Source organism: Cervus elaphus, chromosome 14 (genome assembly GCF_910594005.1).
Source record: "Cervus elaphus chromosome 14, mCerEla1.1, whole genome shotgun sequence".
NCBI lineage: Eukaryota > Metazoa > Chordata > Mammalia > Artiodactyla > Cervidae > Cervus > Cervus elaphus.
Genome location: NC_057828.1, coordinates 65,379,614 through 65,406,501, shown reverse-complemented (window position 1 = coordinate 65,406,501; position 26,888 = coordinate 65,379,614). Strand labels below are relative to the sequence as shown.

At 37.1% G+C, this 26,888-nt stretch overlaps 1 protein-coding gene and 1 non-coding gene across 2 annotated transcripts; both read left to right on the top strand.

Annotated features, from left to right (window-relative positions):
* The first annotated feature begins 1,129 nt into the window (after positions 1–1,129).
* On the top strand, positions 1,130–26,778 carry SHCBP1L (SHC binding and spindle associated 1 like). The gene is made up of 10 exons (XM_043923138.1): positions 1,130–1,693; positions 5,264–5,413; positions 7,187–7,401; positions 8,365–8,451; positions 8,523–8,741; positions 15,117–15,222; positions 23,202–23,355; positions 24,741–24,991; positions 25,623–25,745; positions 26,413–26,778. Exons 1-10 carry the CDS (start codon positions 1,271–1,273, stop codon positions 26,662–26,664), a joined length of 1,980 nt encoding a protein of 659 aa, XP_043779073.1. The 5' UTR covers positions 1,130–1,270; the 3' UTR covers positions 26,665–26,778.
* TRNAV-UAC lies at positions 10,909–10,981 on the top strand. The gene has a single exon. It is a non-coding gene; the product is annotated as a tRNA-Val (tRNA).
* Positions 26,779–26,888: the final 110 nt, after the last annotated feature.

Sequence of the window (26,888 nt, the reverse complement as noted above, 5' to 3'; positions counted from 1 at the left end):
ATACTAATATTTTCCTCAAAATAAACTGCAAATTTAACACAGTGTCCTTCCAGATGAGCAGGAAGGCAGGCAGGTGTTTTCCCAATGCTGTTCCTCTCCGTGGGAGCTGTCAGCCCCAGCGCAGTATTTCACAGCTAGACTGTAAACAAAAGTTATTCCAATTGGCTCAACACTACTTTCAATAGCAAAAATACCAGAAACGAACGGTCTCTGTTCTCCAAAACTATTATCTTGAGCAGACTTTTATTGTGAAAGTGTTCCTCATTTGCACACATTACTCCCAGCTGGAAATTTGTGTCCAGTTGAACTGTTACAAAATATATTCTTTCACGTGAGAATTTTGAGCAGCACAAAAGGGACATGAAAACAGACCAAACCTATCCTTCTTGGCAGAAAGTGTCTTCTTTAAAATGTAAAGAAAATTTTATTTTGGGAAACTTGTGAAAAACTGGGGGGAAACCTAGGTCGTTGGATTTGTCACTAGATTTTCCTCTAGTAATAACCAGAAAGGTCCAGCTACCATTGCCACTCAGTATAAAAATAAACTTTCTTTCAGGCTGTATTTGTGCAGACACGTGTGCATGGAAGGTTAGCTACCACCTACATATATTAGGTTCTGAGGACCTGGAGGGTGTCTCACAATCATTCTGAAAACGTATGAGGACCCTACAAAAATCTTCCTTTGCGAGAGAATTCCGTTTCTAAAGAGACGGTTCTAAAGAGGGCAAGGTGAGATTAGACCCAGCGTCTGATATCTCAGTTGGTAAGGACTCTGTCTGCAATGCAAGAGACCCAGGTTCGATCCCTGGGTGGGGAAGATCCCCAGGCGAAGGAAATGGCGCCTCACTCCAGTAGTCTTGCCTAGAAAATCTCATAGACAGAGGAGGCTGGTGGGCTACAGTCTATGGGGTCCCAAAGAATCGGGCAAAACGGAATGACTAAACCACCACCACCACCACCATCAGACACAGCGGGCGCGCCGGGCGGGCGTCATCTTGTGGTGCTCCTCCCCCGCCCGCCAACAGCTCGCCCAGAACCTTCCATCCATCCCGCCCCGCCCCCGTCGCGCCCCACAGCATCCCTACCCGCCCCCAACCCTCAGGTTCGGACCCGCGGCCAACACCTCATGCCCCTAACCCACTCCGGGCGGCATCCCCTCGAGCCGCCGCGCTCGTCGCGGGACCAGCAGGTACGGCTCGCCCACTGACCCGCGCGGCCCGGGGCGGAAAAGTGACTAACGGCTGCCGCTGGCCCGCAGGGTGCTGAGGGGATGGCGTCAGGGTCCCGGGTGCCTGAGGACGCGGTTCGGGCCGTCAACCCCGGCCGGCGAGGCGAGATTGTCTCGGCGCTCACCGGGGACTCGGTGATGGCGGCAGCCCTGAAGAGCGCCGCGTCCACGGTGCGGTCGGTGGTGGCCTCCCCTCGCCCCCTGAAGGGGAAAGCGGGCCGGGACGCGGCCCGGCGGCGGCTCCAGCTCCTGCCGGGCTCTCAGACCGAGGGCCGGGGACAGGGGCCAGAAGAGGAGGAAGTGGAGGAAGAGGAGGAAGTGGAGGAAGAGGAGGCCCAGCTCTCAGTGCCCGAGGAAGACGAGGAGGCGCAGCCGCTGCCCCCGGTGTGCGTGTTTCCCATGCGGGGCATGTGGCGGGAGGAGAAGGTGGCGCTGTACTGCGACGAAGTGCTGCAGGGCTACAAGGTGAGGACAAGGAGACAGCGGACCCCGAGGGACGCGGGGCCACCTTCCGTGCGGATGCGGGCACAGAGAGCTCATGGAACCTGCATGTCACAACTGTAAATTTACTCCACGCTCACAGGACTTCACCTTGGTAGAGGTTCCCAGGCCCTGTTAAAGGAATTCCAATTCGGTTTTTTCTTCAAACAGATCACGTAGCGTTTTCCAGTTTTTTTGAGAGCTGAAGGAAGATAGGCCTTATCAGTGCCCTGGTCATAACTTTTCTTTCAAGGATTAAGCATCTTTTAATGTCATGGCTGCAGTCACCATCTGCAGTGATTTTGGAGCCCCCCACCCCGCCCCAAATAAAGTCTGCCACTGTTTCTACTGTTTCCCCATCTATTTGCCATGAAGTGATGGGACCAGATGCCATGATCTTAGTTTTCTGAACGTTGAGTTTTAAGCCAACTTTTTCACTCTCCTCTTTCACTTTCATCAAGAAGCTCTTTAGTTCTTCACTTTCTGCCATAAGGGTGATATCATCTGCATATCTGAGGTTATTGATATTTCTCCTGGCAATCTTGATTCCAGCTTGTGCTTCATCCAGCCCAGCATTTCTCATGATGTACTCTGCATATAAGTTAAATAAACAGGGTGACAATATACCGCCTTGACGTACTCCTTTTCCTGTTTTACTGTGTCATTAATCAGTCAGAGTTTAATGTCTGAGTTTCATAATAGTTTAGATTATCATCCTGAGGTAGTTGAATTGAAATGCAGAAAACCAAATGAGCAAAATATTGATTGAATTTTTAGTGTACTCGTTTGTTTTATAGAATGGATTTTTATTTTAAAATTTTATGTGCTGAGTAAATTATAAATAGGTCATTAAATATTTAAAGTTCAGAAAAAATTCATGACTAGGTTTTTAAACATGATAATAACCATGTTTTTCTATGTATAATTACAGTAGAGCTACTTGGAGTAGCAGGCAAGTTTGGCCTTGGAGTACAAAATGAAGCAGGGCAAAGGCTATCAGAGTTTTGCCAAGAGAACGCACTGGTCATAGCAAACACCCTCTTCCAACAACACAAGAGACAACTCTACACATGGACATCACCGGGTGGTCAACACCAAAATCAGATTGATTATATTCTTTGCAGCCAAAGATGGAAAAGCTCTATATAGTCAGCAAAAACAAGACCAGGAGCTGACTGTGGCTCAGATTATGAACCTGTTATTGCAAAATTCAGACTTAAATTCAAGAAAGTAGGAAAGTAACTAGACCACTCAGGTATGACCTAAGTCAAATCCTTTATGATTATACAGTGGAAGTGAAAAATAGATTCAAAGGATTAGATCTGATAGAGTGCCTGAAGAACTATGGATGGATATTCGTGACCTTGTACAGGAGGCGGTGACCAAGACCATCCCCAATAAAAAGAAATGCAAAAAGGCAAAATAGTTGTCTGAGAAGGCCTTACAAATAGCTAAGAAAAAAAGAGAAGTGAAAGGCAAAGGAGAAAAGGGAAGATATACCCATTTGAATGCGGAGTTCCAAAGAATAGCAAAGAGAGGTAAGAAAGCCTTCCTATGTGATCAAAGAAATAGAGGAAAACAATAGAAGGGGAAAGACTAGAGATCTCTTCAAGAAAATTAGAGATACTAAGGGAACATTTCCTGCAAAGATGGGCACAATGAAAGACAGAAATGGTATGGACCTAACAGAAGCAGAAAATATTAAGAAGAGGTGGCAAGAATACACAAGAACTATATTAAAAAAGATCTTAATGACCCAGATAACCTCACCTAGAGCCAGACATCTTACAATATGAGGTCAAGTGGGCCTTAAGCATTACCACAAACAAAGCTAGTGGAGGTGATGGAATCCCAGTTGTTATTTCAAATCCTAAAAGATGATCCTATTAAAGTGCTGCACTCAATATGCCAGCAAAGTTGGAAAACTCAGCAGTGGCCACAGGACTGGAAAAGGTCAGTTTTCATTCCAATCTCAAAGAAAGGCAATACCAAAGAATGTTCAAAATTGCCGTCATTCTCACACACTAGCAAAGTAATGCTCAAAATTCTCCAAGCGAGGCTTCAGTGGTATGTGAACCAAGAACTTCCAGATGTTCAAGCTGGATTTAGAAAAGTCAGAGGGACCAGAGATCAAATTGCCAACATCTGTTGGATCATAGAAGAAGCAAAAGAGTTCCAGAAAAATATCTACTTCTGCTTTATTGACTATGCCAAAGCCTTTGACTGTGTGGCTCACAATAAACTTTGGAAAATTCTTAGAGATGTGAATGCCAGACCACCTGACCTGCCTCCTGCGAAATCTGTATACAGGTCAAGAAGCAGCAGTCAGAACTGGACATGGAACCACAGACTGGTTCCAAATCAGGAAAGGAGTACATCAAGGCTGTATATTGTCACCCTGGTTATGTACTTATATGCAGAGTTCATCATGCGAGATGCTGGGCTGGATGAAGCACAAGTTGGAATCAGGGTTGCTGGGAGAAATACCAATAACTCAGGTATGCAGATGACACCACCCTCATGGCAGAAAGCGAAGAGGAACTAAGGAGCCTCTTGATAAAGGTGAAAGAGGGGAGTGAAAAAGCTGACTTAAAACTCAGCGTTCAAAAAACTAAGATCTTGGCATCCAGTCCCATCACTTCATGGCAAATAGATGAGGAAGCAAGGCAAACTGTGACAAACTTTGTTTTCTTGGGCTCCAAAATCACTGCAAATGGTGACTACATCCACAAAATTAAAAGACACTTGCTCCTTGAAAGAAAAACTGTGACCAATCTAGACAGCATATTAAAAAGCAGAGACATTATTTTACCGACAAAGGTCTGTCTAGTCAAAGCTATGGTTTTTCCAGTAGTCATGTATGGATGTGAGAGTTGGACCATAAAGAAAACTGAGCGCTGAAGAATTGATGCTTTTGAACTGTGGTGTTGGAGAAGACTCTTGAGAGTCCCTTGGACTTCAAGGAGATCAAACCAGTCAGTCGTATAGGAAATCAACCCTGAATATTCATTGGAAGGACTAATGCTGAAGCTGAAACTACAATCCTTTGACCACCTGATGCAAAGAACTGACTCATTTGAAAAGACCCTGATGCTGGGAAAGATTGAACGTTGGAGGAGAAGGGGATGACAGAGGATGAGATGTTTGGATGACATCACTGACTCAATGGACATGAGTTTGAGCAAGCTCCAGGAGTTGGTGATAGATAGGGAGGCCTAGTGTGCTGCAGTCCATGGGGTTGCAAAGAGTCAGACACAACTGAGTGGCTGAACTGAAATTGCTCAGAAGATCAATAAAACAAATTACTTAAAAAATAAATAAGTAGATGTCTCATTTCTGAATTACTCTATTGAGTGAATAGATATCTTTTAAATGTATTCTAATTTATTAATGTTTCTATTTTTCATTAAATATAGATTCAGTTAAAATTATTGTTTCTGAGTTTTTTCATTATTTTAAGGGCATATGGGCTGCATACTTAAATAGAAATCAGTAAAAATACTTACATATAAATCTATAATTTCATATATTTATATGTGTACATTGTTTTGCTAGGCAGAAGATGCTGATGATGCTATGAGTAAATATCTATCAGAAAAATTAAAGTTGAAAGACAAATGGCTTGGAGTCTGGAAAGCTAATCCTGAGTTATTCTTTGTGAAATATGAAGAATCTTCTATCCCTTTTGTTGGTATATTGGTTGAGGTAAATAATTTTCACCTGATCCTTTTTCTTTGTGTGAAATTATCAGTTCTTTTTAAGACCAAAATGTAACTTTATAAATTTGAGGCTTGGATACTTAAACAAAGGTTGGCAAAAGTTTACATCTATTTAAGTTTCTTAACAAGTTAACAGTGTAAAAAGAGGGTAAGGAGGGATATTTGCACACATTTTCCTGTAAACAGTTATCATTAAATCAAATCTCATAGTATTAGATAATATTTATTAGCCTACTTTCAATTGCTCAAATAATGTAAAAATAACAAAAGTGCACTTCTTAAAAATTAGTAAATTATGCTTTAATTAATTTGGGTCTTTTTTCCCCATTTATCTTTAATCTTCATTTATCTTAATTATGTGGTTTAATTATATTATGAGAGAATAAACTAGATCAGAAAATTATTGGTAAAATATGAAATTTTTTCATATGAAAAGTGCCTTTTTAGTATAATACATCTACTTCCAAGCTTTTATCTAAGATTTTGCTTTTATAGGTCTATAGGTTAAATATTGTAGCATATTTGACATCATAAATCTGATTGCCTTAAAGGTCAAGTGTCCTGTGTAGAAATTGATATTTGCAATCACAAATGGTACTCCTACTTCAGATAGATGTTTCGAATCTGTGGTTTTGGTGACAAGAAAAAAATTGTGTTTGAAACTCATTACATTACACAGTATCTGAAAATAATTCAAATCTGTGTTATATAGAAAATAAGTATGAGTTTGAGCAAACTCTGGGAGATGGTGAAGGACAGAGAGGCCTGGCTTTTTGCAGTCCATGGGGTCACAAAGAGTTGAACATGAGTTGGTGACTGAATAACAAATTATCAACTGTAGTCACTATGTTATATATTAGATCCTTAAACCTTTTTCATCTTACAGCTGAAAATTTTTACCAACTTCTGTAATTCTATATTTTGTGCTAATACTTAGTGTAATTTATTAATTTTTAAAGCTACTGTGCATTGGTTAAGATTTCCCCTTTCAATGCAGGGTGTGCTGGTTTGATCCCTGGTCAGACAGCTAAGACCCCATGACTCCCCATCAAAAACCAAAACAAAACAGAAACAGTATTGTAACAATGGCAATAAAGACTTTAAAAGAAATAAAGCTTCTGTCAACTCAGTGATTTCGTGCACTTAGAGGTTATCACTCTACTGTGATGAAATAAGACAAGCAAACACAAGTATGTTGTTTATGAAGCTAAATTTATTCAACCTAAGGACTTTTTTACCTTTTACTTTTCTTTTTAGGACTTAACTTTTTTATTATGTCCATTCTACTTTTTTGGTATTTTATAATCCTTTCTTTTACTAATACTGTAATACAGATAATCAGTTCAGCTGCTCAGTAGTGTTGGACTCTTTGTGGCCAGTGGACTGCAGCAGGCCAGGCTTTCGTGTCCGATACAGACAATAGGATTTTTTAAGACATACCTTCATGGCAAAATTAGTCCAATTTTTTTTTAAATACTACTGTTTTATTAAATCCAAAAGTCTGGCAACTCAAACTTAGAAATTATGTAGGAGACAGACAGTTACTCTCATGAACCTTAAAAACTAATAATTGTTTAAGAAGTAGTTTGAAAATTTGTGTTGATATTTTATTCTGTATTGATCTGTTGTTATTATGTACATTGATTGTTAGAGAAGTCATAAAAATTTAAAAGAAGAAATTTTATAAGTAGCTCATATTTAAGGAAGAATCTTTATGATTTACTTTCATTCACAATTACAAACTTTATATTTATCTTAGGTAACTTGTAAACCACGCCAAAGCTCATCATCTCGTTTCAAGGTTACTGTTTCTGTTGCTGAGCCCTTTTCTTCTAACATTGCAAATATTCCAAGAGATTTGGTTGATGAGATTTTGGAAGAACTAGAGCATAGCGTGCCTCTCTTGGAAGTGTACCCTGTTGAAGGGCAAGATTCTGATTTACATGATATTGCTTTGGCCTTGGAAGTTGTAAGGTATTAGAGTTTTTTACTTCTGAAAGTTCTCATATTAAAAAAGTTGATTTAATATGTAAGTCTTGTTCATATAGGTACTTTATTTAACTTTTACTCACTGCTGAATTCAATTTTTCTACTTTTAATATACATATTCGTGCCTAAAATATTCTCTCTTGTGAGGTATTTTATGTGGGCAATAAGTTTGCTGGTGTTTAATCTTGCATTTTACAAAAATTGAATTTTAAAAACTTCTAGAGATAAGTCACACTAAATTCTGGGGTATTCCTTGGCTTTCAGTGATGGGACCCAGGTTCAATTCCTGGTCAGGAAACTAAAATCTGGAAGGCTGCATGGGGTGGCAAAAAAATAACCCAAAAAACAAAACTACTATATTCTGCTCATATTTAAGCATCTTAAATATATTAGATTTCATTTTTCACATTTAAAAGCATTACAAGTACCAGATGTCATCATCCCCATTATGAATGCTTCTTACACATTGATACAATTTGAGAGAAGCTATATGTAAGCATAATACAGAATATCGGGGGGCATGTCTTTGTTTTCCTAATACTCCCCCAATATAAAATATGATTCTATGTCAGATATTATTTCTTTGGTAAACAATACCAGCCACAGTCTATGAAATGTAGAACATGCATTTTACAATCCCACTTCAAGAAACATTATCTGTAGTAACTTGAAATATAATGCAGATCATCTAATGTTTGAAGTTTTGCTTTTAATATTAGTTCACTGAAAGTTTATTTTGAAATATTGGTGATGGACAGGGAAGCCTGGTGTGCTGCAGTCCATGGGGTCGCAAAGAGTCAGACACGACTGAGTGACTGAACTGAACTGACTGATTTTTTTAAACAATTAAGATTCATATAAAGATTTCTGATATCAGGATATGTTTTTAATTATAAATATGGTACTGGCTGATTTTGATCACTGTCATCTCAATTTGATTTGTCATAGGTTTTTTTATGACTTTCTTTGGAGAGACTGGGATGATGAAGAAAGTTGTGAGAATTATACTGCTTTGATTGAAGAAAGAATTAATTTGTAAGTATAGTTAAAAACTTACTCATCACATTATATAAGATAAACATTGTCACTGTACTGATACCTTTCAGGTGGTGTGATATACAAGATGGAACTATACCTGGTCCTATTGCACAACGTTTCAAAAAAACTTTGGAGAAGTATAAAAACAAGCGAGTTGAACTCTTTGAGTATCAGAGCAATATTAAAGAAGATCCATCTGAGGCAGAAGCTGTAGAATGCTGGAAAAAGTACTATGAGATAGTAATGCTCTGTGGATTACTGAAAATGTGGGAAGATTTACGCCTCCGGTAATAATTCGCTCTATTTTTTTAATAAGATTTATTTATTTGTTTATCTATTCATTTTTTTTGGTTGTCTTAGGTGTGGGTCCTCATCGCTGTGCGCTGGCCATTTCCAGATGCAGCGAGCGGACGCCACTCTTTGATGCGGTGCGAGGGCTTCCCACCATGGTGGTCTCTCTGTTACAGAGTTCAGGCTCTGGGAACACGGGCTCAGCAGTTGTGGCGCACAGGCCCAGCCACTTCAGAGCATGTGGGATCCTCCCAGACCAGGGATCAAACCAACGTCCCCGGTGTTGCAAGGCAAATTCTTAACCACTGGGCTACAAAGGAAGCCCTGCTCTACTTTAAATGGAAACAAAAAGATTGTATGGTCATTCTTTTTTATTATTATTATTAATTTATTTATTTTAATTGGAAGCTAATTACTTTACAATATTGTAGTGGTTTTTGCCATACACTGACATGAATCAGCCATGGGTGTACACGTGTCCCCCATCTGCGTCCTGACTCAATGGAAAAGACCCTGATGCTGGGAAAGATTAAAGGCAGGAGGAGAAGAGGACGACAGAGGATGAGATGGTTGGATGGCATCACTGACTCAATGGACATGAGTTTGAACAAGGTTTGGGAGTTGGTGATGGACAGGGAAGCCTGGTGTGCTGCAGTCCATGGGGTCACAAAGAGTCAGACACGACAGAGTGACTGAACTGAACTGAACTGAATTTATGAGATAAGCACAGGCACAACTACCAGTATATTAACTGAATTCACTGAAATCAATGTTTTGGTTTCCTTACCTTTCTACTTTATCTTCTTAATTTTGGCCAAAGCATAAGGAAAGAGTAGGGAGACATTGTCCACATATAAAATGCAAAGTAGAGAGTGAGAATTTGTGGCATTTTGGTTTGAGGGTCATCACCAGCTCTTATAGCTCAGGTAGCAAAAAAGTGCCATCTTACCATTTCAAGGTGACACAAAGGACAGAGTTCAGGGCTGACAGAGTAGCTGGAAATTTAGTTGGGATATTCTGAAAGTGAGAGAGCTGCAAAAGGAGTGAGACCCAAAATTTGAGCAACAGAGAATCTTAACAGAAAAATGAAAACTATAGTAAAAAAGAACCAAGAATTTCTGGATTTAGCTCTGACATGGAAAGAGCTTGTGAGTTATCATTCCTATCCTTACAACAAGAAAAAAGCTGAACAAACTTGAAAATTACTCTCTTGGAACCATCAGAGAACTGAGATCACAGGACAACTGCCACCCTGAAATTTGGAGAAAGGTAAATTCAGAGAGTCACCGCTAAGATCTGCTTATCTTGAACAGAACCAGCTAGAGCCATAAATTATAAGAACATTTAAATGGTAATTTTGATAGATTGCTGGATGCTGAATGATAACTAGTATGAAAGAGACAGGGAGCTGCAGTTATTAGGGAGATCCCATACCTTTGTGGGATTTTACCTCTAGGAGTTTCACTAGGTTCTCAGTAAAGAGCCAAGAAATATTCTATTATCACTCTGGCAGGGTGAAGGGAAAAGTACCCATTATGAAATATACCCAGAGCATTCTCCATAATAAAGATCTGCTATTCTCCAGGAGAAAAGTCTTTACCAGAGCTTTTTGCCACCTAGAGGAAAGGCATTTCTCTGACTCTAGTGCCTTCTAGCCTTCCTGTCTGGGGAAAGAAAGGATTAAGAAACACTTGTGAAGGTCACAGTCCAGGGACATAGACTCAGTAAAAGACTGATAAGTAATCACAAGAGAATACACTTTCTCTCTGCTAAATCTTAAAACCATACCAACAAGATTCCAGTATAATAACTGGATTATAGTTAAAAGAGTTGTAAGACACAGACTCTTCTAAAGAGTAGTTTGGGTCTTCTAAAGAAAGCCTGAAGATATATAGAGGAGACCGAAAATTGGAAATTACAGGAATTTGAAGCCTCTGACTCATAAAACTACAGCAAATAAACACAGGCTACCTCCTGGTAGGATTAATAATTAATCTATCTCACTTTCCGTTAGCCATGTGTGGGTTTCAAAAAAAATTATGATATGCTACAAGGCAAGGAAATAAACCAAGTCTGAGGAGGGAAAGCAAGCATCAATAACAGACTCAAGTATGATTTTGGAATTTATCAGACAGGAAATTTAAAATAGCTATGATTGGGACTTCCCTGGCAGTTCAGTGGTTAGGACTCTGCACTTACACTGCAGGGGGCACAGGTTCGATCCCTGGTCAGGGAACTAAGATCCCACACACCATGCAGTGCAACCAGGAAAAAAAAAAGTAGCTATGATTAATATGTTAAGGACTTTAATGGAAAAAAGTATACAACATGCAAGAAAAAAATGGATAATGTTCAAGCAAAACATGGAAACTGTAAGAATTAATTAAAAGATCATTCTAAAAATCAAAGACACTGTAAATAGAAATGAAGACTACCTTTGAAGGGCTAACAAATAGATGGGACACAACTGTGGAAAGAATCAGAAAGCTTGAAGATATGTCAATCAAATTGTTTCAAACTGAAATGCAAAGAGAAAAGATAATGAAAAAAAAACTAAGAACTGTGGAATAGTTTCAAAGAATGTAACATATATGCAATTGGAATACCAGAAGAGAAGAAAGCAAATGCAGCTGAAAAAAAAAATTCAAATTAGTAATGATGAAAATTTTCCAAAATTAAATGAAGACACCAAGCCACAGATCCAAGAAGCTTAGAGAACACCAAGTAGGACAAATACTCCCAAAATGTGCAGATAGGCATATTATGTTTAAACTGAAGAAAACCACAGATAGGAAAAAAATCTTGAAAGAAGCCAAGAGGGTAAAGAAGCCCTACCTGTGTGTATGTGTTTAGTTGTTCAATCATGTCTGACTCTGCAATCCCAGGAACTGTAGCTTGCCATGCTGCTCTGTCCATTGGGTTTTCCCAGAAAGAATACTGGAGTGGGTTTGCATTTCCTACTCTAGGGAATCTTCCCAAACCAGGAATTGTAACTGTGTCTCTTGTGTCTCCTGTGTTGGCAGGTGGATTCTTTGCCACTGAGCCACCAGGGAAGCCAACACCTTTTTTTTTTTGCAAAGTCTTCCAAAAAATAAAAAGAGAAGGAACTATTTCCTGAACTCATTCTATGAGGCCATTATCACCTTGACACCAAAACTCTAGAAAGATATCACAAGAAAACCGCAGAAAATATCCTATATAAATATAGATGCAGGGACTTCCCTGGTGGTCCAGTGGTTAAGACTCTGAGCGTCCAATGCACAGGATGTGGGTTCAATCCCTGGTCATGGAACTAAGGTCCCACATGCTGCAGGACACAGCCAAAAGACTTAAATAAAAAATAAATGAATAAAATAAATATATATATATGCAAAATCTTCAACAATACTTTAACAAACTGGGTCTAGCAACATATGAAAAAGATTAGACACTGTGACAAGTGGAATTTATCCCAGGAATACAAGGTTGGTTTAACATATGGAAATAAATCAATATAATACACAGTAAAGCCACATTATCATCTCAAAAGTTACAGAAAAATCATTTGACAAAATTCCTCTTTCATGATAAAAATTCTAAGAAAACTTAGAATAGAATGGATCTTCCTCAACCTGTTTTAAGGCCATCGGTGAAAATCCTATAACATCATATTTACCAATGAAAGAATGGATGTTTCCCTGCCTAAGATCAGGAACAAGACTTATATTCAGGTCCACTCTTATATTCAGTTGTGTTGGAGGTTTTAGCCAGAGCAATAGGAAAGAAAAGGAAATAAATTCATCCAGATCCAAAAAGGAAAATGAAAATTATCTCTACTTGCAGATGACATAATCTTGTATATAGAAAATCCTAATGAATTGATGCTTTTGAACTGTGGTGTTGGAGAACTCTTGAGAGTCCCTTGGACTGCAAGGAGATCCAACCAGTCCATCCTAAAGGAGATCAGTCCTGGGTGTTCATTAGAGGGACTGATGTTGAAGCTGAAACTCCAATACTTTGGATGTGGAGAGTTGACTCATTTGAAAAGACCCTGATGCTGGGAAAGATTGAGGGCAGGAGGAGAAGGGGATAACAGAGGATGAGATGGTTGAATGGCATCACCGACACAATGGACATGGGTTTGGGTGAACTCCAGGAGTTTGTGATGGACAAGGAGACCTGGCATGCTGTGATTCATGGGGTCGCAAAGAGTTGGACACAACTGAGCAACTGAACTGAACTGAATAATGAAATATTTTTCTGTGATGTAAAGAAATTGCTGATACAGAAAATAACATGGTGGAGCTCAAAATAGTCTGACTGAAAAACTCCAGACACAAGAGAGTACATAGCATATTCTACTTTAAAATTCCATTTTAAAATTACAAAAAAGGTAATGGTACTGATGAACCTATTTGCAGGGCAGGAATAGAGATGCTGACATAGAGAACAGACTTGCGCACACAGCTGGGGAAAGCGAGGGAGGGACAAATTGAGAGAGCAGCACTGAAACATTACCATATATGAAATAGAGAACTAATGGGAAGTTGCTGTGTAACACGGGGAGCTCAACCCAGTGCTCTGTGACAAGCTAGAGGAGCGGAATGGGGTGAGGGGTGGGAGGGAGGTTCAGTAGGGAGGGGACACATGTATACTTACGGCTGATTCACATGGCTATGTAGCAGAAACCAACACAACACTGTAAAGCAATTATCCTCCAATTTAAATTACAAGAAAGGAAAATCTATGACAAAGAGATCAGTGGGTTTCTGAAAGTCGATGTTGAGGACCGACTGCAAAGATGTATGAAGGAGCTTGTACGATGGGAATGTTCTATATCTTGAGTGTTATGATTGAGTTAAATGGGTGTATACATTTGTGAAATCTCATAGAGTGGTTCACTTAAAATGAGTGTTATGTAAATTATACCTTATTAAAAGTATAATTTTGAAAATCACTGACATACCTGATACTGAAAATACCTTTAATTTTAAAGCTAGGATTGTATGATAAACTATTTCCTGCATGTAAGATGCTTTACTCTTTGAACAACTAGTAATTAGATATATGGTGAAAAAAATGTATGAATAGTTCTCTTTCTCAAATCAAAATTTGCTTAAATAGGTATAAAAGTGCTGAATGGGTTTGATGTTGAAATGTTAAATAAAAATTTTCCTTTGGAGGACATTGCTAATATCTTAGAGTTCAAAATTTAATCATTGGAATGATAAATACTTAGGAACAGTTCTCTGTAATTTTAAGCTTCACAAAAATATTGGTAACTGAGATGTTGCTTATGTGTGGAACCTAAACAGAAGGGTGCAAATGAACCTACTTACAACACAGAAGTAGAGTCACAAATGTGAAAACAAACTCATGGTTACCAGGGTATAAAGGGGAGGGGAGAGAAATAAATTGGGATTGACATATACACACTACAAAGTGTATATAAAATAGATAACTAATAAGGACCTACTGTTATAACACAAGAAACTCTACTGTATACTCTGTAGTGACCTATATGGGAAAAGAATCTAAAAAAAGGGTGGATATATGTTTATGCATAACTGATTCCCTTTGCTATACACCTGAAACTAGCACAGCCTTATACATTAATTATATGCCAATAAATTATTTTAAATATTGATAATTGAAACATAAGCTGAAAAATACTGGTATTAAGGCTGCATCAAGCAATAATCAAAGTGCTGCAGAGAACCCAAAAGATTACATATAAGGTAAATATGGCTGACAGTAATGATAAAAGTTATACTTAATTTTTTTCCTTTCTTTTGATAACACTTAAATGATTAATAGGAAATAGGAACTGTAAAGGAAAGCAGAAAGAAGACAAAGAATGGAATTATCTAAAAGTGCTGAATAGCAATCAGTTAAAAACAATGAAGAAAGAAGCTAGAATTGTTTGATAAGCTAACTTATCCTGTTTCAAAGAATAAATTCTCCATAGATAACAAAAACAATATTAATTAAACATAGTCTCTCAAATTAGGCAGGTCCCCAAATATTCTTATACCTCAGTAGCATAGACATAACCTCTCTCTGCTTTGAGTGTCTACAATTCAATGTATTATGAAAGTATAATCAGGAAATTTTCTACTGTACTGAAAAGTTAAGGTGATTGAGGTATTGATTGTAGTGAGTTGCATGCAGATTTTCATTAAAATGAAAAGATTTCAGAGTTCAATGGTTTAAACACTCCGTTATCTAAAAGATCTCAATTACACCATCACTCTCAAGTTGCTCATTGCTCTCAAGAAGCTCAAAATGAATGGAACCTATTTCTCAAAGATGCTTAGTACCAAGTTTTAAGTAGGTGTACCTTCAGTATTTTTCATATTGATTTAATTAAAAATAAATGTTTTCAACTTCAGAGTTCATGGACCTTTCTTTCCAAGAATTCTGAGGCGTAGGAAAGGAAAAAGAAACTTTGGAAAGACCATAACACATGTCGTAGCAAAAGTGATGACTGCTGACATGGTAAGAAATACATTTTATTCTTATTTGTTAATTTAAGTTTTAGCTGCATATAATTAGAAAACAAGCTCTTTGAAGGTTGGATTCTTGTCTGACATTAATGTCTTATTTCCTCCATTACACCCAGCTCAGTGATTGGCATATAATAGGTACTAAATAAATAAATGTCCACAACTATTTACAGAGTACTAATCTTGTTGCCAGGTGCCATGCCAGCACCTATGGGAGAGAAATATGAGAAATACTGCATTTGAGGGAGATACACTTTTGAAGCAGACCCACAGTCCTGCTTCTTCCATACATCTGACCAGTTTGAATGATGGTGGAGATGTTGTTTAGTGGAAGCTGAGTCATGTCCGACTCTTTTTGTGACTCTGTGCACTGTAGCCTGCCAGGCTTTTCTGTCCATGGGATTTCCCAGCAAGTATACTGGAGTGGGTTGCCATTTCCTTCTTCAGGGGATCTTCCCAACCCAAGGATCAAACCCACGTCTCCTGCATTGGCAGACAGATTCTTTACCACTGAGCCACCTGGGAAGCCCTATGGTGGAGACACAGATAAGTAAATTGGCTATTGCAGTTGCAACACAGAATGATATAATAATAAATGCTATGATAGGAGTATATACAAGAGGCCCTTAGGAAGGGTACATAAGCAGAGTTAGGAATTCTGGCAATGCTGGCTGAAAAAAACAACTCAGATGAAACCTAAAGGATGAGTGTATATTTAACTAGCCCAAGCGGGGAAATGTTCTAAGTCCTCTCACTTGACCTCTCAGTAGTATTTCACAGCTCTCTCCTTGAATAGTTTTTCTTTGTCTTCTGTTACAATACTTTGCTGGTTCAATCTCTCTAGTTGTTGTTTTTTTTTTTCCTCCTTCTGTCCTCTGAATGGTTGGAACTTATCTTTTTTCTGCACTATAATATGCCTAAGAGATTTATGTGATCTTTTCCCATGACTTCACTTATATACACTGGTAATCTAAAATGTGTATCCACAGCCCACATTTTTTGTTCTGAGCCCCAAACCTGTATGTCTCTACCTATTGCCCATCACCCCTTAATTATCTCCTGAGTACTTCAATTCATGATCTTATCCAGTAACTAGTTTATATTCTGGAGTTCTCTGTTTCAGTAAATGGCACCACCATCCACCCAGTTGTTAATTACAGCCTTCTGTGAGTTTATTATCCCCTCATCACCTTCATATACCCCTTCCTCCCTCACTAAACCACATCTTGGCGTACACCATGTTGTTTCAGAGAGCTACTGTATGTCCTTTAGGTCTCAGTTTAAATGTCGTTTCCACAGAAAAAAACTTGCTCAACCTTCCAGAATACGTAGACTACATACTCCTATGCACCCTGCTTGTTCCCTTACTGTCACTTTTCCTTATCATAACTGTGTTAAATACTTTCTGTGGCTACCTACTGAATGTCTGTCTCCTTTACTATTAATATACTAGCCCTTTAGAGCAAGGGGAGTATGTTTAGCATTCATCTAGTCACCTGGCATGATGATTGGCCTAAGGTGTGTGCTGAGCATTTTTCATTAAATAGTAAATGAGTACATGTTTGACAGAGTATGGGGTATATATGAGGAACTAAAAGAAGTCCAGAAAGGATGGTATTTAATACCTAGTAGGAGAGTGAATAAAAATAAAGCCTGGCCTATTAGACTGGTCTTGTCTGTTATCCTACCAATTTTTATTAAGCAAAATTTAATTTTCCTTTGATTTGCTTACTGGATCAGATTTTCAATAACATTAATTATTCCACCAACTACACTTGTAAACATATTTTGGAAACATCATTGTAAAGTAAGGTATAGATTTTATCTCCACCCTTTTAAAATATTTTTATTTTTGCCTATCTTTTTGTTTGTTTTTAAATCTGTTTTTGGCTTTATTTTCCTATAGAACAGTAAAATATTTCTGTAATTTTTATTCAGTGCTTTGCAACCCTGTCTTCATTTGTGTAAGTAAATATCCACAAACTTCAGACAACAGGACAATGAGAGGAAGACTACTCTCGTAAGGCAGCATCATCAATTTCTACTTTGCTCAGATCTTTGATTTTAGATTTACCTTTGAGGTGGACAAAATATTTTAATTTGGTGTACCAAGTCACAGCTGTGTATATAAGCCTTTAACAGTTTTCTCAACTTTGAAGATTCTTTAGTCTTTTACCTGCTCTATACTCTCTCTTTCGGAGAAGGTAATGGCATCCCACTCCAATACTCTTGCCTGGAAAATCCCATGGATGGAGGAGCCTGGTAGGCTGCAGTCCACGGGGTCGTGGAGAGTCAGACATGACTGAGTGACTTCACTTTCACTTTTCACTTTCATGCATTGAAGAAGGAAATGATAACCCACTCCAGTGTTCTTGCCTGGAGAATCCCAGGGATGGGGGAGCCTGGTGGGCTGCCATCTATGGGGTCGCAGAGTTGGACACGACTGAAGCGACTTAGCAGCATACTCTCTACTTAAACAGTTTTATTTATGCCCATTATCATTATGCTGGTGATCTTTACAAGTCGTGTAATGAAAAGGCATGGACTTTGTAGTCAGGTAGCCCAGTGTTTAAATAGCCTGTTTTGGGGAAGCTGCCTAAATCTGAACCCCAATTTCTTTATTTTCAGAGTGCTTTAAAAAGAGAGAAAAACTGTGCTGATTAAGAGGATGATCTCTGGAGCCAAACTGCCTGGATGCAGAGTTTGGTTTTGGCACTTATTAGTTATGTGATTTTCAACAAGCTGTTTTCCCATTTGTGCTTTAGTTCCTCGTCTGTAAAATAGGGATAATACTGTGTTCTTTTTTTTTTAATACTGTGTCCTTTATTTATAGAGACTATATGAATTCATATTTGTGATGTGCTTAGAATAATGGCCAGCACATAATAAGTACTTGATAAATGTTTCCTACTAGTATGATGGCTACCACAGCTACCACCACCATCACAACTATCACCACCAATACCACAACTAAACTTTATTTTTTTGTTTTTTTGAGGGTGAAATTAAATCCTATGTATAAAATACCTAGCAGTGCCTGGCATGCAGTGATTTTTCAGTAAATTTATCCCCTCTTGCATTTTTGCTGATCAACATCACTACAAGTTCTTCTCAGCATCTTTACCTTATGTCTCACTAACAGACAACAACCCTAAATTTGAACTTACTGTTCTTTTGTACACAGCCTGTCCTTAGTCCTCCTGTATTCTCTATTGAATTAATGTCCTAAATATCCTTCCAGTCAGTTGAACTAAATATGTCTTTACTTCTCTAACTCTCTCAAATTGTGATGATTGTCTTTAGGTTTAGACTCAGTCTGACTTCTGAATCATTCCTGACAGAGATAAGCAGTATTTGTTTCAGTGCTTAAACTAAGGTTCAGCATTAGTTATTCTCCTATATTTAGGACAAATATCAATGTCCCCATTGTTCATCATAGAACTCTATCCTGCTCCTTCTTTGTCTAGAAGGCAGGATAGTGTGGTGGTGAAGAATATAAGCTTTAAAATAATAGAAATCTAGTTTGATTCATAGTTTTTCTTCATAATAATTGGGTTGGATTTAAAAACTTACATAGTTTCTCTTATTTCCTTATCTATAAAAAGGAGTAATGAAGTCTATCCTATCGAGTCATTAGGCTTAAGTAAAATAATTTATGTACATCTTCTAGCAAAGTGCCTACCACAAAAATGTAAACTACTAATATTACCATTTTGCCATTCAGATCTCAGTCATGTATCTATCATTGTTTCCCTGTAATGCTTCAGAAAGTGTGGTAATGTGTGTGGTAAAGTGTGTCTGAAAATATACCAGGTGCAAAGAAGAATAATCAGTTCCCTTCCATCTGCACTACTGAGTCTGCTATTACCTGACTCCTCAGAGAGACTGTGCTTTTGGTTATTCTTTCTCTTTCTTGTATATTTTTTCCCTTTTTTTGAAATTGAGATGAAGTTCACGTTAAAAAATGAGCTATTTTAAAGTGAACAGTTCACTGACATTTAGTAATATTATTTCACTATCTTGTGCAACTGTCATCTCTATCTAGTCCCAAAACATTTTCATCACCCCCAAATATAACCCTATATCCATCCAACTATTGACCTCATTCTTCCCAGGCTCTGACAACTACCAATCTCTTGTCTCTGTAGATTTACCTATTCTTCATATTTCATATAGATAGAATCATACTATATATGACCTTTTGTGTCTGACTTCTTTCACTTAGCATAATGTTTTTGAGGTTCATCCACACTGGAACATGTATCAGTATGCCATTTTTTCATGGCTGAATAGTATTCCATTGCATGTATGTACCACGATTTGCTTATCCATTCATCAGCCCATAGACATTTGAGTTGTTTCCACCTATTGTGAATGGTAACATATACAAATATTAGTCTGACTACCTGTTTTCAATTCTTTTGAGTATGGTAATTCTATGTTTAACCTTTTAAAGAGCCACTAAAATGTTTTCCACAGTGGCTGAGCTATTTCATATTCCCCCCAGCAATGTATGAGGGTTCTGATTTCTCCACATTCTTATCAGCACTTATCTGTCTCTTTCATTATAGTCATCCTAAAGGATATGAAGTGGTATCTCATTGTGGTTTTTATTTTCACTTCATCTTTTCATGTGCTTGTTGACCGTTTGTATGTCTTATTTGGAGAGAGATATACTCAAGTCCTTTGCCTGTTTTTAGTTGGGTTGTTTGTCTTTTTGTTATCAATTATGAATTCTTTATATAGATACTATATTCATTTTAGATATATGTGTGCATATATTTTCTCTCATTCTGTAGTTGTCCTTTGACTTTCTTAATAATGTTCAATGATGCACAGAAGTGTTAAAGTTTGTTCAAGGTTTCAACTGCTATTTTGTCAAATATTCTTTCCAAAGAAAAGGTCCAGATACTTTTCTGTGTTTCCTCAGGTGGTTTCTGTCAATTTTTTTTTCTTTTTAGTTTTCCTCATGAATGGACCATAGTTTCCTGTTTCTTTGTATGTCTTAAAATTTTTGTTGAAAACTGGGTATTTTTAATATTATAATGTGGTAACTCTGGGACTTGGATTCTATCCTATCCCCAGGGTTTGCTGTATTGATTGTTGAGGACTGCAGTTGTCAATATGTTTAGTGAATTTTTCAAGCTATTTTTGCAAAGGCTCTATTTTGTGTATGGCTGCTAAAGTCCATATTATGTCACTAACTAAAATACAGTTAGTGACCTGACAGAAATTTCCCTAAAAACCTGCAGTTAAAAATAAAAAATCTTGTTTTTGCAGAATAGGTACTCTTCAAAGCTATGTCAGGCTGCCAATTGCTTTCATGTTCTGCTTGCACAGGGCCGTTATCAGCCAGAAGCACAAGCTTAAGGTCTTTACGGGTCTTTTCTGAGAATGCATCCATCCCTGAGATTGTGTATTTCATTTTAATTTCCCAGGATATGAGGTAGCTCTTATTACCCCAAGAATTACCCCAAGAATCTTCCTCTTCAACTTCCTCATTTGTAGGATTTTTCTTGTCCCTTCCTTCATCCTTTGTCCCAGGTAGCTTTGGGTATAGTATGTCTTTAAATGCTTTTTATCAGCCTCTACTTGCAAAGCTCCTCCATCCTCACTCAGTTCAGTTCAGTTCAGTCGCTCAGTCGCTTTGCGACCCCATGAACCACAGCACACCAGGCCTCCCTGACCATCATCAACTCCTGGAGTCTATCCAAACCCATGTCCATTGAGTTGGTGATGCCATCCAACCATCTCATCCTCTGTCATCCCCTTCTCCCCCTGCCTTCAATCTTTCCTAGCATCAGGGTCTTTTCAAATGAGTCAGCTCTTCACATCAGGTGGCCAAAGTATTGGAGTTTCAGCTTCAACATCAGTCCTTCCAATGAACACCCTTTAGGATGGACTGGTTGGATCACCTTGCAGTCCAAGGGACTCTCAAGAGTCTTCTCCAACACCACAGTTCGAAAGCATCAATTCTTCAGCGCTCAGCTTTCTTCACAGTCCAACTCTCACATCCATACATGACTAATGGAAAAACCACGGCCTTGACTAGACGGACCTTTGTTGGCAAAGTAATGTCTCTGCTTTTTAATATGCTGTCTAGGTTGGTCATAACTTTCCTTTCAAGGAGTAAGCGTCTTTTAATTTCATGGCTGCAGTCACCATCCGCAGTGATTTTGGAGCCCCCCAAAATAAAGTCAGTCACTGTTTCCACTGTTTCCCCATCTATTTGCCATGAAGTGAGGGAGGTAAAACAAAGGTCAGTTTCCTTACCAGTCCCTCTTCTGAGATAAGGGGGAAAAAGAAAAATATAAATGATGGGAATTCCCTGGTGGTCCAGTGGTTAGGACTCCAAGCTTCCCAGTGCAGAGGACATGGGTTTGATCCCTCATCAAGAAACAAAGATCTTGCAAGCCGCAAGCATGGCACAGCAAAACAAAACAAAAAACAAAACCCAAACAAAAAACTTAGGGGAAAAAAATGAGATGGATTCTAGAGTTTTTCCAAAGTATCTGTTTACAGAGATAATCCTTGTACTGTTTGCCACAGATGTATGAGTACATAAGATGTAATACAAACACAAATGACTATCTTGGTTTGCTGACTTAGAGAGGATTATTATAAGAGTTTCATATATATATTTCTAGAAAAATGTTCACTCCTGCTTATCAAGGAAAATTAAAATTAGGCAGCGAAAATTGTTAAAATGGCAAATATTTTTATACATTTAAAAGATACCCCATTCTGATGAGCTTGCAGAAAAGTGAGTTCCCAGATCAAGTTTCAATTGGTTAAACTTTTCTGGAGGGCAGTTTAGCAATATGTATATAAGAGGCTTAAAATGTTTTATACCTTTTGACAGTAATTCTCAATCTAGCATTTACCCTAAAAAAATAACCAGAGATGTGCATAGTTTATTTGTGGTAGTATTTTCATGATATTGAAAAATTATAAGCCATCTAAATAAGGATAGAAAATCATAACATAAATTATGACACATTGGGATTTCCCTGATGGCTCAATGGCTAAGTGTCTGCACTTCCAATACAGGGGGCCCAGGTTCAATCCCTAATCAGGGAACTAGATCCCACATGCCATATCTAAGACTCAGGCAGTCAAATAAATAAGTATATACACATCTATGTGATGTATTATTACATAACTTTGATACATCAGTATTATGCATGTAAGTATATGCATAGGAAAAAGACAAGAAGGAAAATAGCTTCATAAATATATTCTATTTAGGTAAAAATTTGTTAAAATTTCCATTTTTGTTATGCTTTGTTTCAATTTTCTGTTTTTTATAATAAGAAAAAAGATACATGAATGATAATGCCATTTCTATTGTGATAAAAGAATAGACATTTTTTCATGGTATATATTTAGTTTTCAGATTTTATTTTTAAAATTTCTCATTCTTACTGGTTCTAATAATGAAGTTCTTTCACCGTTTCTACTCCCAGTGCAAATTCCTGATACTTTTTCATTTTAGTTTTAGAATCTGTAATAAATTTTTGATGGCTTACCAAAATTTTAGGGTCAGTTTGAGTTAAAGAAAATAAAATAGTAGTTTCCAATAGGAAAGAAATCTGGGGTCATCAAAACCTAGACCTAAAGTTTAGCTTTACCACTCACTCTCTCTGTGTCCATAGGCAAATCATTTACTCTGAGTTTCAATTTTTTAACATTACAAGGGTATAATAATATTTTACCTCAAAGAACTGTTGGGAGGCTTAGGAGGTAAAGGTCACAATAACTTCTGGCTGTATTTAGTAGCTGTAAAAATTGTTAGGGATTGTAAGGAAAATCTCCTTTCATTGTTCTTTGGGCATTTAATGAACATAAATATACACAATATTTAAACAGTGCATTACCTATAAGATAATGTGAAAAAGCACATTACCAAGGAATTAACTGATTTAAATGACCTATGTCAGTTGGATCTACTGTTCTATTTCTTCTTTTCAGGTAAAGGACTTATCTCCAGACACACTTCTCCAACAGCATGATGATTTGGATTTGGCTTTGGATAGCTGTTACAGTGGAGATACAGTCGTTATTTTTCCAGGAGAATATCAAGCTGTAAATCTTGCTTTATTGACTGATGACATTGTTATAAAGGGTTAGCAAGGCATCCTTTTTAATCTTTTACTAGCAATGTATTCTGGACAAGCTGTATATTATAAACATGGTTAATCAGATTACTAGAAATTAGAACAGAGTTTTGCGTTTCACAAAAATTATGTGTCTTTTCCAGTTAATATTTTCTCACCTGTCCAGTGTGGGCTTCTAGGTGGCTCAGTGGTAAAAAATTCAGCTGCCAATGCAAAAGATGCAGGAGATGAGGGTTCAGTCCCTGGGTTGGGGAGATCCCCTGGAGGAGGAAAGAATACTGCCTACTCCAGTATTCTTGCCTGGATAATGCCATGGACAGAGGACCCTGGTGGGCTACAGTCCATGGGGTCACAAAGAGTCAGACACGATTGAGTAACTGAGCATGCATGTGCATATGCACCTGTCCAGTAGTATATTATCTGTGCAGATTACCTCATTTGGACATACTGTACCAGAGCAGATCAATGAGACTGCTTCCCCGTGATAAACAATCAAAGTCAGAATAAAACAATCGAAAAAAACCTGCTCACAATATCTTCTATCAGCTCTATTTTTTATCTAAACTACTTTTTTCTCTTCTGTCGCCACATTTCATAGTACTTTAGTAGAAAACCCAAATGTAAGGTTATATTAAAATATACTCAGTATTTTCTCTAAAAGCTTAATTCTATGGAAACTTACTAAACCAGAAGTAAAAAAGCAGAGTTTACTAAATTTCTTTTAGATTCTGAACATATTTAGTGACTTTAATTCTGTCCTTTAATATTAAGGTTATTCCCATTGTCTGGCCAAAAGACAAGACAGATGACTTAAACTTTGCTATTATTTCAAAAATTGAGCATAATTTCCACTAGATTTTGATGACTGTAATGTTCACTTTGCTGAACTATATGGGTAATAAGGATATTTGTTAATTTTAAAAATTTGTTGTCTTCAATATACAACCCCTCCTTTTTGGATAGATGTTAGGTGATTGCGAGGAATACTAGAGCAAAATTATAGATACGATTACAATAATCTTATAACCTAATTCAAGAGTCTCTGCCAGTCTTTTTTATTATGGTTTATTATGGTTTTGAAACCAGGTTATGGTAAGATACTTTTTGTATCTTACACATTTTGTAGATTACTGCTCACTATGTAATACAGGAAAATATGTAGTGGAATAAGTGTGTTAAGTACCATAGTTTTACATTTAGGTTGATTATAAACACAGATTCTTCCATCATGGCATCAAAATACGGAAACAAGACTACATTATAGTTAAGTGTCTAAATGGTTGACTGAATAATTACAAATGTTACTTGTAATAGCAAGTATTACTGAATGACTAACGGGCTTTAAGCTTTGGAAGTACTCATTTAATTGTGTATTTTTGTCCCTATAAATCAGGATTTGGAAAGAGAGAGGAAATTATTATTACTTCTGAACCTTCTCATGACAGTTTTGTGGTGTCCAAAGCTGATAACGTGAAACTAATGCATCTATCTTTGATACAACAAGGGACAGTTGATGGTATTGTGGTGGTAGAGTCTGGTCACATGACTCTAGAAAACTGTGTATTAAAATGTGAAGGAACAGGAGTATGTGTTCTTACAGGGGCTGCTTTGACCATTACAGACAGTGAAATAACTGGTGCCCAGGTATTTTATTTATAAAATTTATGGCTTTATTTGGCTGTATATAACTTTGATTGATCTTAATATGTAAACAGAAGGTACCAATTGTTTTATCTTTGAATGGAATTATAATTAAGCTTGGAAACTGATAAAAGTAAATTAAACGAGAACAAGTACAAGCATGTCATTTTATACACTTAGTATACTTTGGAAAGTGAACTGCCAAAGTAAGAAATTAGTTTTGGTGATGTGTGCTTTTTTAAAAAATCTAAGAATCAGTGGTTATAAACAGATTATGAGTCAGGTTAACAGATTTTAGCAGCATTATGAAGGACTTTAAGTACATATACATTAATTTTTATAACTACTGAGAATAATTGTTGTAAGATCTTCCCTTCTAAGACGTGATTCGGGTGGGTAGAGAGCAATGTAATGGTCCATACAACTTCAGCCTTCCTATAGGTCTAATGATTCTTTGACACAGTTTGTTTTCAATGTTTTAAACATTATTTCCACAATAAATTGTACTATTGTATTTTCATGTAACTTAATATGTTTAGACTGCTAATTTTAGAACTACAATTTTCAAATCTAAAGAAAAATTTGGAGGTGTACATGTGTTTTGTAGATTGTTTTATTTGCTTTTAATTTACAGGGTGCTGGTGTTGAACTGTATCCTGGGAGCGTAGCCATTCTGGAAAGAAATGAAATTCATCACTGTAATAACCTCAGAACCTGTGACAGTTCAAAAAGCACCTTAGGTGGAGTTAATATGAAGGTATTCTCATGTTTTTTAACGTAAGAATTATAAATATTAGAAAGATACCAAAATATTAGCTTCAGCCTTAAATTTTAGTCTGTTAAGTATGGTACAAACAATTAAAATACTGTTTAGATGATAGTTGACAGGAAACAAATTTAGTCTTATAATTATTTCAACTTAAATTCTTAGTAAATAACTTTGAATATGAGAAAGGGGTAAGTTCTTTTTAGATTTTGTTTTCATTGAGCCAGACTTGTAGTATTAATATATTTGGCTAAGTAAAGCAAATAAAGAGGATAAATATATTAAGAAATATTTAAGTCGTTCAAAAGTTGTAAAATAATTTAAGCTAACCAATTAAAACATAAATAGCAATAATTTGTAAGTGAAATGCTTTCCCATTCTTTTCTATTTGTGTAAATTCTACCTTTCTAGGTCCCTCTCTCGACTTGTATAGTTAACGATAAACTTGAAAACTTCATATACTATTTCCTCAAACATTTTTGTAGTTAATATTACATTAATCCAGTGTGAGGAAAATAACACTTGTTCAAAACTGAGATTCAGTTTTTTAAGGAAATGTGTGAGCTCAAGAATTAACTTCTAGAGTTTATGAAATGTTCATCAGTTCATATTTTTATAGAAATTACTGAAAACCTAATTTCCTTGAATAATTTAACAGGTTCTTCCAGCACCCAAATTGAAGATGACTAATAATCATATTTACAACAACAATGGCTATGGAGTAAGCATTCTTCAACCAACTGAACAGTTTTTTATTGTAGCAGAAGAAGCCCTCAACAAAGGGGCTGCTTCAGGAGATAAAAGAGATGATAATATGCTCTCCAAAGTAATGCAAAATCTGAATTTGGAAATGAACAATAATAAAATAGAAGCAAACTTAAAGGGGGATATTAGAATAGTAACAAGTTGAAGCATCTGGATTTAAAGTTTTATATTTCAGATATTTGTTTAATAAATCTCATATCCCACAGAAATGGTAGTTTTAATTAAATTCAAATTTTATTTAATTAAAAAAATTAAATATTCAAGGGCTTCCCTAGTGGCTCAGACAGTAAAGCATCTGCCTGCAATGCAGGAGACCCCAGTTTGATCCCTGGGTCAGGAAGATTCCCTGGAGAGCGAAATGGCAACCCA